The sequence below is a fragment of the Cynara cardunculus genome (genome assembly GCF_001531365.2).
Source record: "Cynara cardunculus var. scolymus isolate 2C chromosome LG 6, CcrdV1, whole genome shotgun sequence".
Classification (NCBI taxonomy): Eukaryota; Viridiplantae; Streptophyta; class Magnoliopsida; order Asterales; family Asteraceae; genus Cynara; species Cynara cardunculus.
This window is the reverse complement of record NC_037533.1, coordinates 8,159,630-8,171,012: the sequence shown is the minus strand read 5'-3', so window position 1 is coordinate 8,171,012 and position 11,383 is coordinate 8,159,630. Positions and strand designations below refer to the sequence as shown.

At 38.9% G+C, this 11,383-nt stretch overlaps 2 protein-coding genes across 2 annotated transcripts; one reads left to right on the top strand and one right to left on the bottom strand.

Moving 5' to 3' along the window:
- The first annotated feature begins 1,221 nt into the window (after nt 1-1,221).
- On the top strand, nt 1,222-3,819 carry LOC112514649 (GDSL esterase/lipase At1g71691-like). Its single transcript, XM_025121234.1, has 5 exons — nt 1,222-1,773; nt 1,883-2,010; nt 2,543-2,782; nt 2,923-3,172; nt 3,517-3,819. Exons 1-5 carry the CDS (start codon nt 1,428-1,430, stop codon nt 3,735-3,737), a joined length of 1,185 nt encoding a protein of 394 aa, XP_024977002.1. The 5' UTR covers nt 1,222-1,427; the 3' UTR covers nt 3,738-3,819.
- Nucleotides 3,806-11,080, bottom strand: LOC112514648 (stromal 70 kDa heat shock-related protein, chloroplastic-like). Its single transcript, XM_025121233.1, has 8 exons — nt 10,487-11,080; nt 9,537-9,789; nt 8,486-8,565; nt 8,238-8,380; nt 8,042-8,140; nt 7,240-7,429; nt 5,024-5,422; nt 3,806-4,326 (listed from the first exon to the last, which is right to left on the bottom strand). The coding sequence occupies exons 1-8, from the start codon at nt 11,006-11,008 to the stop codon at nt 3,940-3,942; spliced, it is 2,073 nt and encodes a 690-aa protein (XP_024977001.1). The 5' UTR covers nt 11,009-11,080; the 3' UTR covers nt 3,806-3,939.
- Between the last annotated feature and the right edge of the window lie 303 nt (nt 11,081-11,383).

Sequence of the window (11,383 nt, the reverse complement as noted above, 5' to 3'; positions counted from 1 at the left end):
GCAAACAATCTTGTAAAATCTGTATTGATCTTCTTTATCAATATATATTTTAAATTTGAAAATATTGTGTTTGTATTCACCCCTCCTTCTACAAACTGTTTTACTATTCTTGTAGACCCTCAAGGGACCAACAAAATGCTTTGATTATTATCTTCACTTCCGGAACTCGAACTCCGATTGTCATCGTAAACCATTTTAACCTTCTCATTGTTGTTGAGTTGTTTTCCAATGGGTTTATCCATATTAGCTTGAACGATATCGAGAACTTTCCTTTCGTGTCTCCTTTAACAATCACAAATTCAAGAACATTATAGATAGATAAATCAATATTATAGAAAAACAAGATCAATAGTAAATCAACAACAATTATGAGATTTTTTTGATTTTTTTGATTTTTTAACTCTCAATTAATGATATGGGAGTTCTTGTCATTAAATTATGAGATGAATATGAACCTAGATAAAAGATGGATTTTTATTCGTTAAGCTTGATTAATAAAATTAACATAATAATTTTGGTTAACATTTGAACCAAGTTATCTATCTATATATATATATATATATATTATAACTAAAATCAACAACAATGTATTGGTTTTTATAAGTATTAAATGGCCACACACATGATATGATGATAACAATAGTAATGAGATGGGGCAGGGTTCACATGCAACTTCCTTCCGTATTGAGATCAACATGCAATTCCCCTCTTCATTTACATTCCCAATGCTTTTTATTGCATCTCCCCCATATACCTTCACTTTCACCCAACCACTCTAAATTTACCAAAAAAGAGTAATAAAATTTAATATATGTTGTATAAACCCTAAAAAACTTATATAATTGCTATAATTCTATAACGAGGTGTTATTCGATCGGTTAAATCAATTATAAGTATATTAGACTGAAAGAGAACAAACTATAGAAAAACTATACAACAAAAACGAAACTACCAAGGCCCGAAAGATACTTCATCTACGGAAAATCTTTTTGTAATAGCTGCAAAAAAATCATCACCGACGAATCTCATTGTCGGAGAAAGTATGACCGATAATTGTGATTTACCTGCCGTCTGAAAATCCGTCAGTAATCCGCCACAAATCCTGTCAAAAACTCCTGACGGAAAAAGCCGCGGATAAAACTACTCAAGGAATTCTTAGAAAACAAAAAAAACAGCTATTGGGTGCATGGGCGGGTACACAAAAAACAACTTGTACTTACACCACAGACCTAATCAAGAATGGAGGGATAAGTGAAGAAGTTGCAGGCCGGCCATACTTATTACTCCTATTCAAAATTCACAGGTGAATACATTTACTACCCTCCAACCACCGCTAACTTCCCTSTATTATTTACTCCTTCTGCCAACTTTTTTCTGAATCCAATCCACTTCCTCTTTCTCACAACTGACACAGAAAAAAGTAGCAAATGAGTATGGATGGTGATGAAGGAAGRAGGAGGCTTAGTTGCAGGTTATTATGGATGGTGGTGGTTGGTATCTTGTTGAGTGGTGGTGCCGTAGTCTGTGGACAAAGTGATGAAGACAGTGGTGGTGGTGGTGTTTTTGATGCATCTGCGCCGGAAGCACAAGTTGCAGCAGCGAACGCGGAGATGGTGCCGGCGATGTTCATATTTGGAGACTCACTCATTGATAATGGAAACAACAATGACTTGGCTTCTTTAGCTAAAGCGAACTATTACCCTTATGGCATCGACTTTAATGGAGGTCCTACCGGCCGATTCTCTAATGGTTATACCATGGTTGATGCCATAGGTATTCTCTCTCTCTCTCTCTCTCTCTCTCTATATATATATATATATGTTTCTTTAATTAAGAGTATATATATCTACAAATTGAAGTGTTTAAATATGAATTAATGTAGCGGAACTACTGGGACTGCCACTGATACCAGCCTATTCGCAAGCATCAAATTCAGCAGATCAAATGCTGCATGGTGTCAATTTCGCTTCTGCTGCCGCCGGAATTCTCGATATCACTGGCCGGAATTTTGTAAGTTCAACTTTCATGCATGTAGTTTCTTTGAGCTATATACTAGGTTCAAGCTAGCAACTTTAAGGTAGTAGAATTCAATCGTACACACCTAGGTTTCGATCATTATCAGGGTTATCACGGTAAATAACCACATAAAACTTTTATCATCTCCAAATTTTTCCTCACAAAATAGCCMAGAAACCGCAAGTCAAATTTGCCCCACACTTTTTCTTGCGGTGCGACAAGTTGCAGCTTTTAATTGCTGCTTTTTGTGTGTCGACCCATGTCTTTGCGGTGCCACAAGCTACGGGKGTCTCAATTTATTTTTGCGGTGGACCTACTTTTCATCTGGATACGTAAGAAACTTTCAGAAAGCATAAGGAAAAGTAACTTGTGATGTTGAATAACGWTTTCTTGGCATTTTCGTGAGGAAAAATTTGCAGGTGGCTAAAATATGTTATTCATGAAGATAACCTTAATAATTGATGGTAATTTTAGCAATATTGTGTAAAAGTGGTGGTAGTATTAATTGTATAACTCTGGGGTGTAGGTGGGTCGAATTCCGTTCAATCAACAGATAAAGAACTTCGAAAATAGTTTGGATCAACTAAGCRATGCGTTGGGGTCACCCGATATTAGTCAGGCGCTAGCTCGATGCATTTTCTTCGTAGGAATGGGTAGTAACGACTATCTAAACAACTATCTTATGCCCAATTACCCGACTCGCAACCAGTACGATGGCAACCAATACGCTGATCTATTGTCCCAAGAATACACCACTCAGCTTCGCGTAAGTTTCAGATACAATATTGTATAAATACTGCATTTTTATATATGTTGTTTCATATAGAATGTTTGTGATAATTATTGGATCTCTTAAAGAAGGAAACTATATGTTGAGCGATTCATGTTGTTGTGTTGAATATACAGCAACTTTACAATCTTGGAGCCCGAAAGTTTGTTCTAGCAGGGATCGGGCTTATGGGTTGTATTCCAAGCATTTTGGCWCAAGGTACGACAGGAAGATGCTCCGATGAAGTGAACCAGCTCGTTCTTCCTTTCAATGCAAACATGAAGACGATGATCAACAATCTAAGCGTCAATCTCCCTGGTTCCAAATTCGTTTTCATTGACGTTCATAACATGTTCCAAGATATCCTCGCAAACGCTAGATTTTATGGTATCATGCATGACCACATTCAATCTAACGTTTTCTTTCCACCACTACAACAAAACTGGTCTTTTAGTACACCAATCTATCATAGTACACTAGATACTAAAGGCGTTACTTTAAGTTGTTAGGATGATGTTAGGCAATCTAACAAGTTCCATCGACGAAGTTGRACAATCTAATAGGACAAGCTTCGTCTTAACAATTTACTGTAACGCCTTCCGACATGACCCTGATTTTAAAATACCCATTTGTTGTTGTCCTAGGATGCWTGTACGTCCTAAAATACCCATTTTGTTGTASTTMACGTCTTACAAGGGYAAAGTTATCTAAAATCTTGACRATGGATGCAGGTTTTCGCGTGGTGAATAGAGGGTGTTGCGGGATAGGAAGAAATAGAGGTCAGATAACATGTTTACCGTTACAAACGCCGTGTCCAAACCGCAACGAGTATGTTTTTTGGGATGCATTTCATCCAACAGAAGCTGTGAATGTGTTGATGGGAAGGAARGCCTTCAGTGGAACTCCTGATGTTGTTTAYCCCATCAACATTCAACAACTAGCAAACCTTTGATGTTCAACATATTCATGTATGAAGAAATTAATTTGTGTTTCTTTGTGCTTTTTGTGAGAGAAATTGAATGATCTTAGTTTGCATWTTGTTTATGATATTAGTTAAAAATGTAGCTAGAAACTGTACATATTTACACAGTAACATACCAAGAAAAACAGAGCCAATCAACTAAAAGCTAAACCCCTCTCTTCCAACCTCACATTCACTTGCTCTCACTGAAATCAGCATCAATAACTTCACCATCTCCTCCACCATTACCACCAGAAGCCTTACCACCTCCTTCACCACCATCACCACCACCTGCKGCTTGGCTGTAAAGAGACTGACCCAATTGCATCATCTCTTGGTTCAATGCAGCCATGGCATCCTTGATGGTTTGAGTTGACCCACCAGAAATAGCTTCTTTAAGCTCTTTCAGCTTGGCCTCCACCTTCTCTTTCACCGGACCTGCAACCTTTTCTCCGACTTCCTTCAGCTGCTTTTCACATTGGTACACCACCGATTCAGCCTGGTTCTTCGTATCAATGGCATCCCTCTTCTCCTTGTCCTCCTTGGCAAACCGTTCTGCTTCTGCCACCATCCTCTCCACCTACAACAGAATTCCAATCTTATAATTCYAAAATCTCTTGTTCTAATAAAGAACAACATTCAGCACTACAACAAAAATCTGCTTTACAGGACATCAAATATGTCTAAACATAACATTGAGGGGTTAGCTCACTCAGCAGTAAAGAATTGGGCCTTTAGGACTCCTCATAGGTCACCAGTTCCATGGCCAAAGAAGACTTTAATGCTGTTTTCCAGGTCCTCTTGGGATTAGTCGAGGTGCACGCAAACTGGTCCGTGCACCTTTGACAAAGAAAAATGTCTACATGTCCTTATTGAATGCTTCATAGGACCAGAAACAACTATGTCCCCCATGTAAAAGTGTTACAATAAGTTGGTGGAATGTGTTTGGGCATCCTAACAAATTTTTTTAGGACACTTATAAAATTACGTGTCCTATTAGTCTTTTTTGATGACATTACTTGAAAAAGTTGTCTTGTAAAAAACTGAGTTCTTAGAAGTGTCCTGTAGAAAAACCAAAAAGACACTATTATGTAAGTGTCCCAAAAATCTTGTCATGACACCSAAAAAGTCCTATCAACTTATTTTAACACTTTTACTTATGAGGCACAATTGTTGGTTCTATAATCRTAAGACCTATAAAGCGGTCTATYAGGCATATTCAGCATCCTATAAACCCGGTTTTGTTGTAGTGCGAATTGCAAGAAAGAGAAACAAACCTCATCTGATGGCAATGTGCTAGCACCCGTGATTGTGATGTCTTGCTTCTTTCCGGTCCCTTTATCCACAGCTGTGACCGAAAGGATGCCATTGGCATCAATATCAAATTTGACCTCGATTTGAGGAACCCCGCGTGGTGCTGGCGGGATACCATCCAATCGGAAGCTTCCGAGAGATTTGTTGTCACGCACAAACTCTCTTTCACCTTGTAGAACRTTGATTTCCACACTTGTTTGCCCGTCAGCTGCGGTCGAGAAAACTTCTGATTTGGAGGTTGGCAGTGTYGTATTCCTTGGAATGATCTTCGTCATCACACCTCCTAAAGTTTCTAAGCCCAATGATAGAGGCGTGACATCCAATAGTACGATGTTGCTCACATCTCCCGACAAAACACCAGCCTAAAAATACGAAAACACGATATATTTGAGCACACAAAAGCCATGCAAGTCGGACGGGAAGTGGTRTTTCCAGTGGCGGACGGGTRAGTAACGCGTAAGAACCTGCCCTGTATTGGATAACTAYGCCCTCGAGCTCGAGGTTTTAAAAGTTCTTAGATGRAGCTGCTTCATGTTTTTTGCCAGCAAACAAGTTCMAATTTCAGGACCTTTCTTTTRAATGTATATAATATTTATATAYGGAAATACTCCACCATATTCCCTACCTTTGTTGAGGTTTGAACCTTGACCTCTTTCGAGACTGGGCTCTTCCAGTAACATTGGTACCATTGGGTCAATCAACCCTTKGACAACCATAAGCTAGCATATTYTTTAAACTTACTGAAAAAACTCCGTTTGGTTAGCTAGCTTTTTGAAAAGCTACTTCAAGTAACATTTCAACAAGCTCCAAAGTCCTTTTTCCACTCTTTTTTAGTTATGCCCCTATATTTTTTCCAATTAATTTTTCAACTTGTCCTTGTAGGTCATTTTGCCTTGTCATCTACCTTCTCAGCTAGCTTTTACTGAACATGACTAGTTTATCAGCTAGCTTTCACGCTTCAACTAACAGCTAGCATATCAGCCAATGGCAACTAGCTTATCGGCTAGTTTTCGAAACGCAGCCGGAATCATCAAAAGCTTATTTGACAGGACTGAACTGGACAGGACAGTAGGACTGGACGGGACAGGACTTAACATAACAGGAGTATGTCTCGTGTTTGGTACGATTARGACTGCACGGGACAGAACTAGACAGGCTACCCCAAAAGTTATTTGATGATTTTAAATATTATATAATAGTTACAATTAACACAAATAAAGTGAATAATTAAAGAATAAATATTTGTACATAATTTTCATATTTGTACCAAATATGAACGAAAATTTTGATATAAATGATGGTAGTAGTGGTGGCGGAGGTGGTGGCCGACGGTAGTAGTGGCAACGGGCGGTGGTGGTTGGTGGCCGACAGTGGTTATAGAGGACATGAAGATGGTAGATTGTGGTGGTGATGGCGGTTGACAATGGTGGTAGTTGTGGTGGTGGTGGCGGTTATAGAGGACATGAAGATGGTAGTTGTGGTTGATGTAGTGAAGATAGTGGTGGTGGTGGTTATGGTGGAGGTGAGGTGGCAATGAATGGTGGTGGTCGATGGTGGTCGTGGAGGAGGTTGCAATAGAGGAGTTGAAGGTGGCGAACGACGGTAGTGGTGGTGGCAATGAACGGTGGTGGTCGGTTGTCGACTATGGTAGAGGTGGCAATGGACTTGGTGGACGGTGGTTGTGGAGGTGGTGGGGGATGTAGTTGTAGTGGAAGAGGAGGTGGAGGTGGAGGTGGCCGCCGGTGACCGTTGGTAGTGGTGGTGGTGGCCGAAACTAGCGGTGATGACCATTAAAACAAATRTCATATTAAGGTTATATATCAAACTAGGGTGGATTAGTAATATTTAGTTTATGTCCCATTTTTGTCCCATCTTGTTCCACCTATTTTGGTGGAACAAGAAAACACCTCTTTTGTCCCATGTTGTTCCACCTTGTCCCAGTTCTTGTCCCTGTCCCATGTCGTGCCAAACGTGGGACAGTGAGTTCTTGTTCCGTCCCATGCTGCACCAAACATGGGACAATGGGTTTCGTCCCGTCCTGTCCTGTCCCGTCCCATGTAAAACGGTGAATCGGTGATAAACAAATAATCCGACAAGCTAGCAGGTAAGCAGTAGACAGACAACCACCATGATCTTCCTTAYTGTTCTTGGAAATAAAATAAGAGATAGGACAACAAACCTGCACYGAAGCTCCAAGAGCAACAACTTCATCTGGATTGACTGTGACATTTGGTTCTTTAGCCGTCATTTTTTTAACGAGCTCCTGTACAGCAGGGATACGTGTTGATCCACCAACAAGGACCACTTCATCAATATCTTTAAGAGAGAGATTTGCATCCTTTAAAGCGGTTTCAACAGGCGTTCGAAGCCTACGGCAAACAGAGTCACAAATTGAAGCTCGAAAGTCATCATCTTGAAGAGGCAATCCAGAGTGACAGATCCATAATGGCAACAATAACAAGTCATCAACTGAACACAAAATACTTTTGTTGGAGTCCCACATCGGAGAAAAGAGCCATCAACCCCTGCCCCCCCCCCCCCTATGGGGTTGATGATTCACATAGAACATCAGAAAAGGAGAACCAAAGAACCACAAAATGGATGGAAAAGTACATCCATATGGATGTCAAATTAAAGAGAATAAAATGTGATAAATTTCTGGTGTAATTTGTTTCACTTCAATTATGATTATCATTCGTTTTATTCTCGATTTAAGAAAAATAAGGGGAGAGGTTTTTTAATTTAAAAATGAAGTTGTAACCACCAATTTAATCACATTCCTTGGTTCAATCAATCTAACGGCTTGGATAAGTTCTTCAGTTCTCCGTTGTTTTAAGGTTCTCTCCTCATCCTCCATCAATATATCTATATATATATATATATACACACACGTATGTATACATGTAAGAACCTCTTCTCTTTCTGTAAGGGTTCTTCTAGAAAGAGAAAAAGAAATTCCACACTCGAACATATAGAAGTACCTGTCAAGTAAATCTGAGCACAACTCCTCGAACTTCACTCTGGTTAATGTAGTATCAATATGTTTTGGGCCATCTGCTGTTGCCGTAATGAAAGGTAAACTGCAAAAAAAAAAGCATCTATCATCACCAAACATGAAAGAAGAATCTTGGTTAGGTAGAAAAAGAAAGAAAACAATGTGAACTGAAAAGGGCATACCTGATGTTAGTTTGGGTCAAAGTAGATAGCTCCATCTTTGCTTTCTCAGCAGTCTCCGTCAGGCGTTGAAGAGCTTGCTTATCCTTRAGAAGATCAATGCCCTCATCCCTCTTGAAAGCTTCCGCAAGCCAATCAACAATTCTCTGTTCAAATCACAAAWAACATATTAAAGCTGTTCAGCATCTTGATTAAATGTCAAGAAAAAAGGCTCAAAATTTGGCTTCTATAAGCATATGAACAGTCCCAACCTTATCAAAGTCGTCTCCACCTAAATGGGTATCTCCTGAAGTTGACAGTACCTCAAAGACTCCATCGCCAACCTCAAGAACTGCATAGCAGAAGATTAATCTGAATGTCGRTAAAACGAATGCCCAAGTGCAAGCCTTTGGAGCAGTGGCCATTTGTGGATGGTATGTCTTGGGATCAAGAACCAGTGTCTTCACAATATGCAAGGGGGGGCTACATAGCAATACTTCCCTTCTCTACCATCTTAAGGCCATGTTTGGCAACAATAACCTAACTTATTTTTTGAGTTCATTGAAGAAGTCCTCATTGCTAGCTTTTTTATAAGCTACTCGTATCAATAAGCTCTAGGGCTTTTTCCACTTTCTTTAGATTATACCGCTAATATTTTTCCAATTAATGTTCCAACAWGTTCTTTTAGATCATTTTACATTTTCATTTAACTTATCAGCTAGTTACTACCAAACATGTCTAGTTTAGTTAATGTTTGGCAAACTAACTGAAGAGTTGGTTGTYTGGCGGATAAGGTAGTTGCTGACTGTTAATGATAAAAAGTTTGTTAATAATAAAACCAGCTACATGACTATAAAATGATCGAAAAGAAAATGTTGAAAAATGAATTGGGAAAATATAACGAGCATAATTGGGGAAAAAAAAAAACCCACCTAACTTAGTGTTTGTATTCGTAAGAACTTTTCTTGAATTTAACTAGAAAAGTGAATCTCTTTCTTAGTAGCGGAATCGGGGGAAAGAACCGTGGGTTTACGCAATCTATCGGATTATATAGATATCCCTTCACTTCAATTTTGACTCTTATCTCCTGGCAGTATCCGTATAAAACTACGTAAAAGCTAGCTTATGGTTGAACAAATGAGKCTTTTTCAATAAGCCCAACAAATAAACTATCTTATGGATGCCAAACATGGCCTTTATCAGCTCACAGTAAACAATTTATTCGTTCTATAAACATGTCTAGTTTATACAAGAAACATATCCGTGGGGCGAAAGAGCAAAAGTCTTTTAGGACAAATAGAGATGGACACAAGGGGACCATACCTGATACATCGAAAGTACCACCACCAAGATCAAACACTAGAATCGTTTCATTGCTTTTCTTCTCAAAACCATAAGCCAATGAAGCAGCAGTTGGTTCATTGATAATGCGAAGAACTTCAATACCCGCGATGCGTCCAGCATCTTTCGTTGCAGTTCTTTGTGAATCATTAAAATATGCAGGCACTGTTACCACTGCTTTAGTAACCTTATCACTTAAAAACTTAGATGCATCATCCACAAGCTTCCGCAGAACCTAAAATGCAATATAAGCACAAAATTAACATGAACTCATTAAGAAGACTCAAATCAAACCCTGCAAACTGCTATTAGGACATTAGAATCGTGGATTTTTTGTTTTGTATCTTTCAAATTTGAAATCAAAATTGAAGTCATAGTGCTGACAATTTACAGTGATCAATCCTTGAATGATGTAGTGTGGGCCGGTTTGTTAGTAACAGTTTGGTAGTGGTTTGATAGATATCAAAAATGACTTTTTCAATAAGCTCAAAAAGCCAGGCTTTACTTTCATCTATGAAAAAAACATCCAAGACAAAAACCCTCTTATAGGTTGTTTGGTTCGTTTTTCAGGATTAATGGGTCTATAGATTATGAAAGTTTTTGTTTGGAAGGGGATCATGTTTTCTTTAGAAGGGGCAGGTTTAGGAAAAATCAAAACTTAGCTTTCTAAGTAAAGCTTTTTAATAAATAAGCACTTCCTAAACCATTAAACCACTACCAAATCAGTCATGTATAGCTGAACGAATAAGCTGCAGTATTATTAAGCTAATTAAGCTGTTTGTCCCTTAATCCACACATAGCTTTATCCATTTAACAGGCCCTAAGACTAAAACAGGTACACAAATMTCTAATTCGCTGGTTGAAAAGATGAATTCAATTGAAATAAATGATTCACAGAAAGAGAGGATGAAGATGAATTGAAACGGTGATACCTGTGCTGAAATCTCTTCAGGGGMAAATTGTTTACCAATAGCAGGACAATCTAACTTGACATTCCCATTATCGTCTCTTATAACCTTATAAGAAACCTGCTTCGATTCTTCATCCACCTCCATCATCTTCCTCCCTATAAACCTCTTTACCGAGAAAAACGTATTCTCCGGATTCACCACCGCCTGCCGCTTCGCAATCTGACCAACTAACCTATCGCCGTTCTTACTGTACGCTACCACCGATGGCGTCGTTCTCTGCCCTTCCGCGTTCGTGATTATGGTWGGTTGCCCTCCTTCCATCGCCGCCACCGCCGAATTCGTCGTACCCAGATCAATTCCCACCACCTTCTCGCTCACGACCTTTAAAGCACGTCGTTTTTGAGGTCTCAATACCCATGATCTCTTGCAATTTGATGTGGGTTTGCCGAAGAAAGACGTTTTTGACGACGAAAAGGAATTAGAATTACGATTGATGATGTRGGGTTTGAAGGAACACGAAGGGGAGAAAGTTGTTGCAGACATTTGAATGAATCTTGGTGATTGGAATCAAGAATGTTATAGGCGATCAGTGTGTGTGGTAGTGAGCTGGAAGGGGTTTTAAGTAGTAGTAGTATGGAGAAACTATGGAAGAATTGAGAAATCATGGGCAATAGGAAGAAGATGGAAGGAAGTGGAGKGTTCTAGAGAAGCCTTGTGATTTCGACATGTGCATGGAAAATGTGTKAACAAATTATATAATTTAAACAATTTAAAAATAAATTAATTGAATAATAGTTGGATAATGGTTTGATGAATAACTCAATGGTCATCGAATGATTAATTGGATGTTCATCGATTCGGTTTTGGATTGCCTTCCGAGAACCAATCGATCCAAATTGAATGTCGAAAATTTTAATC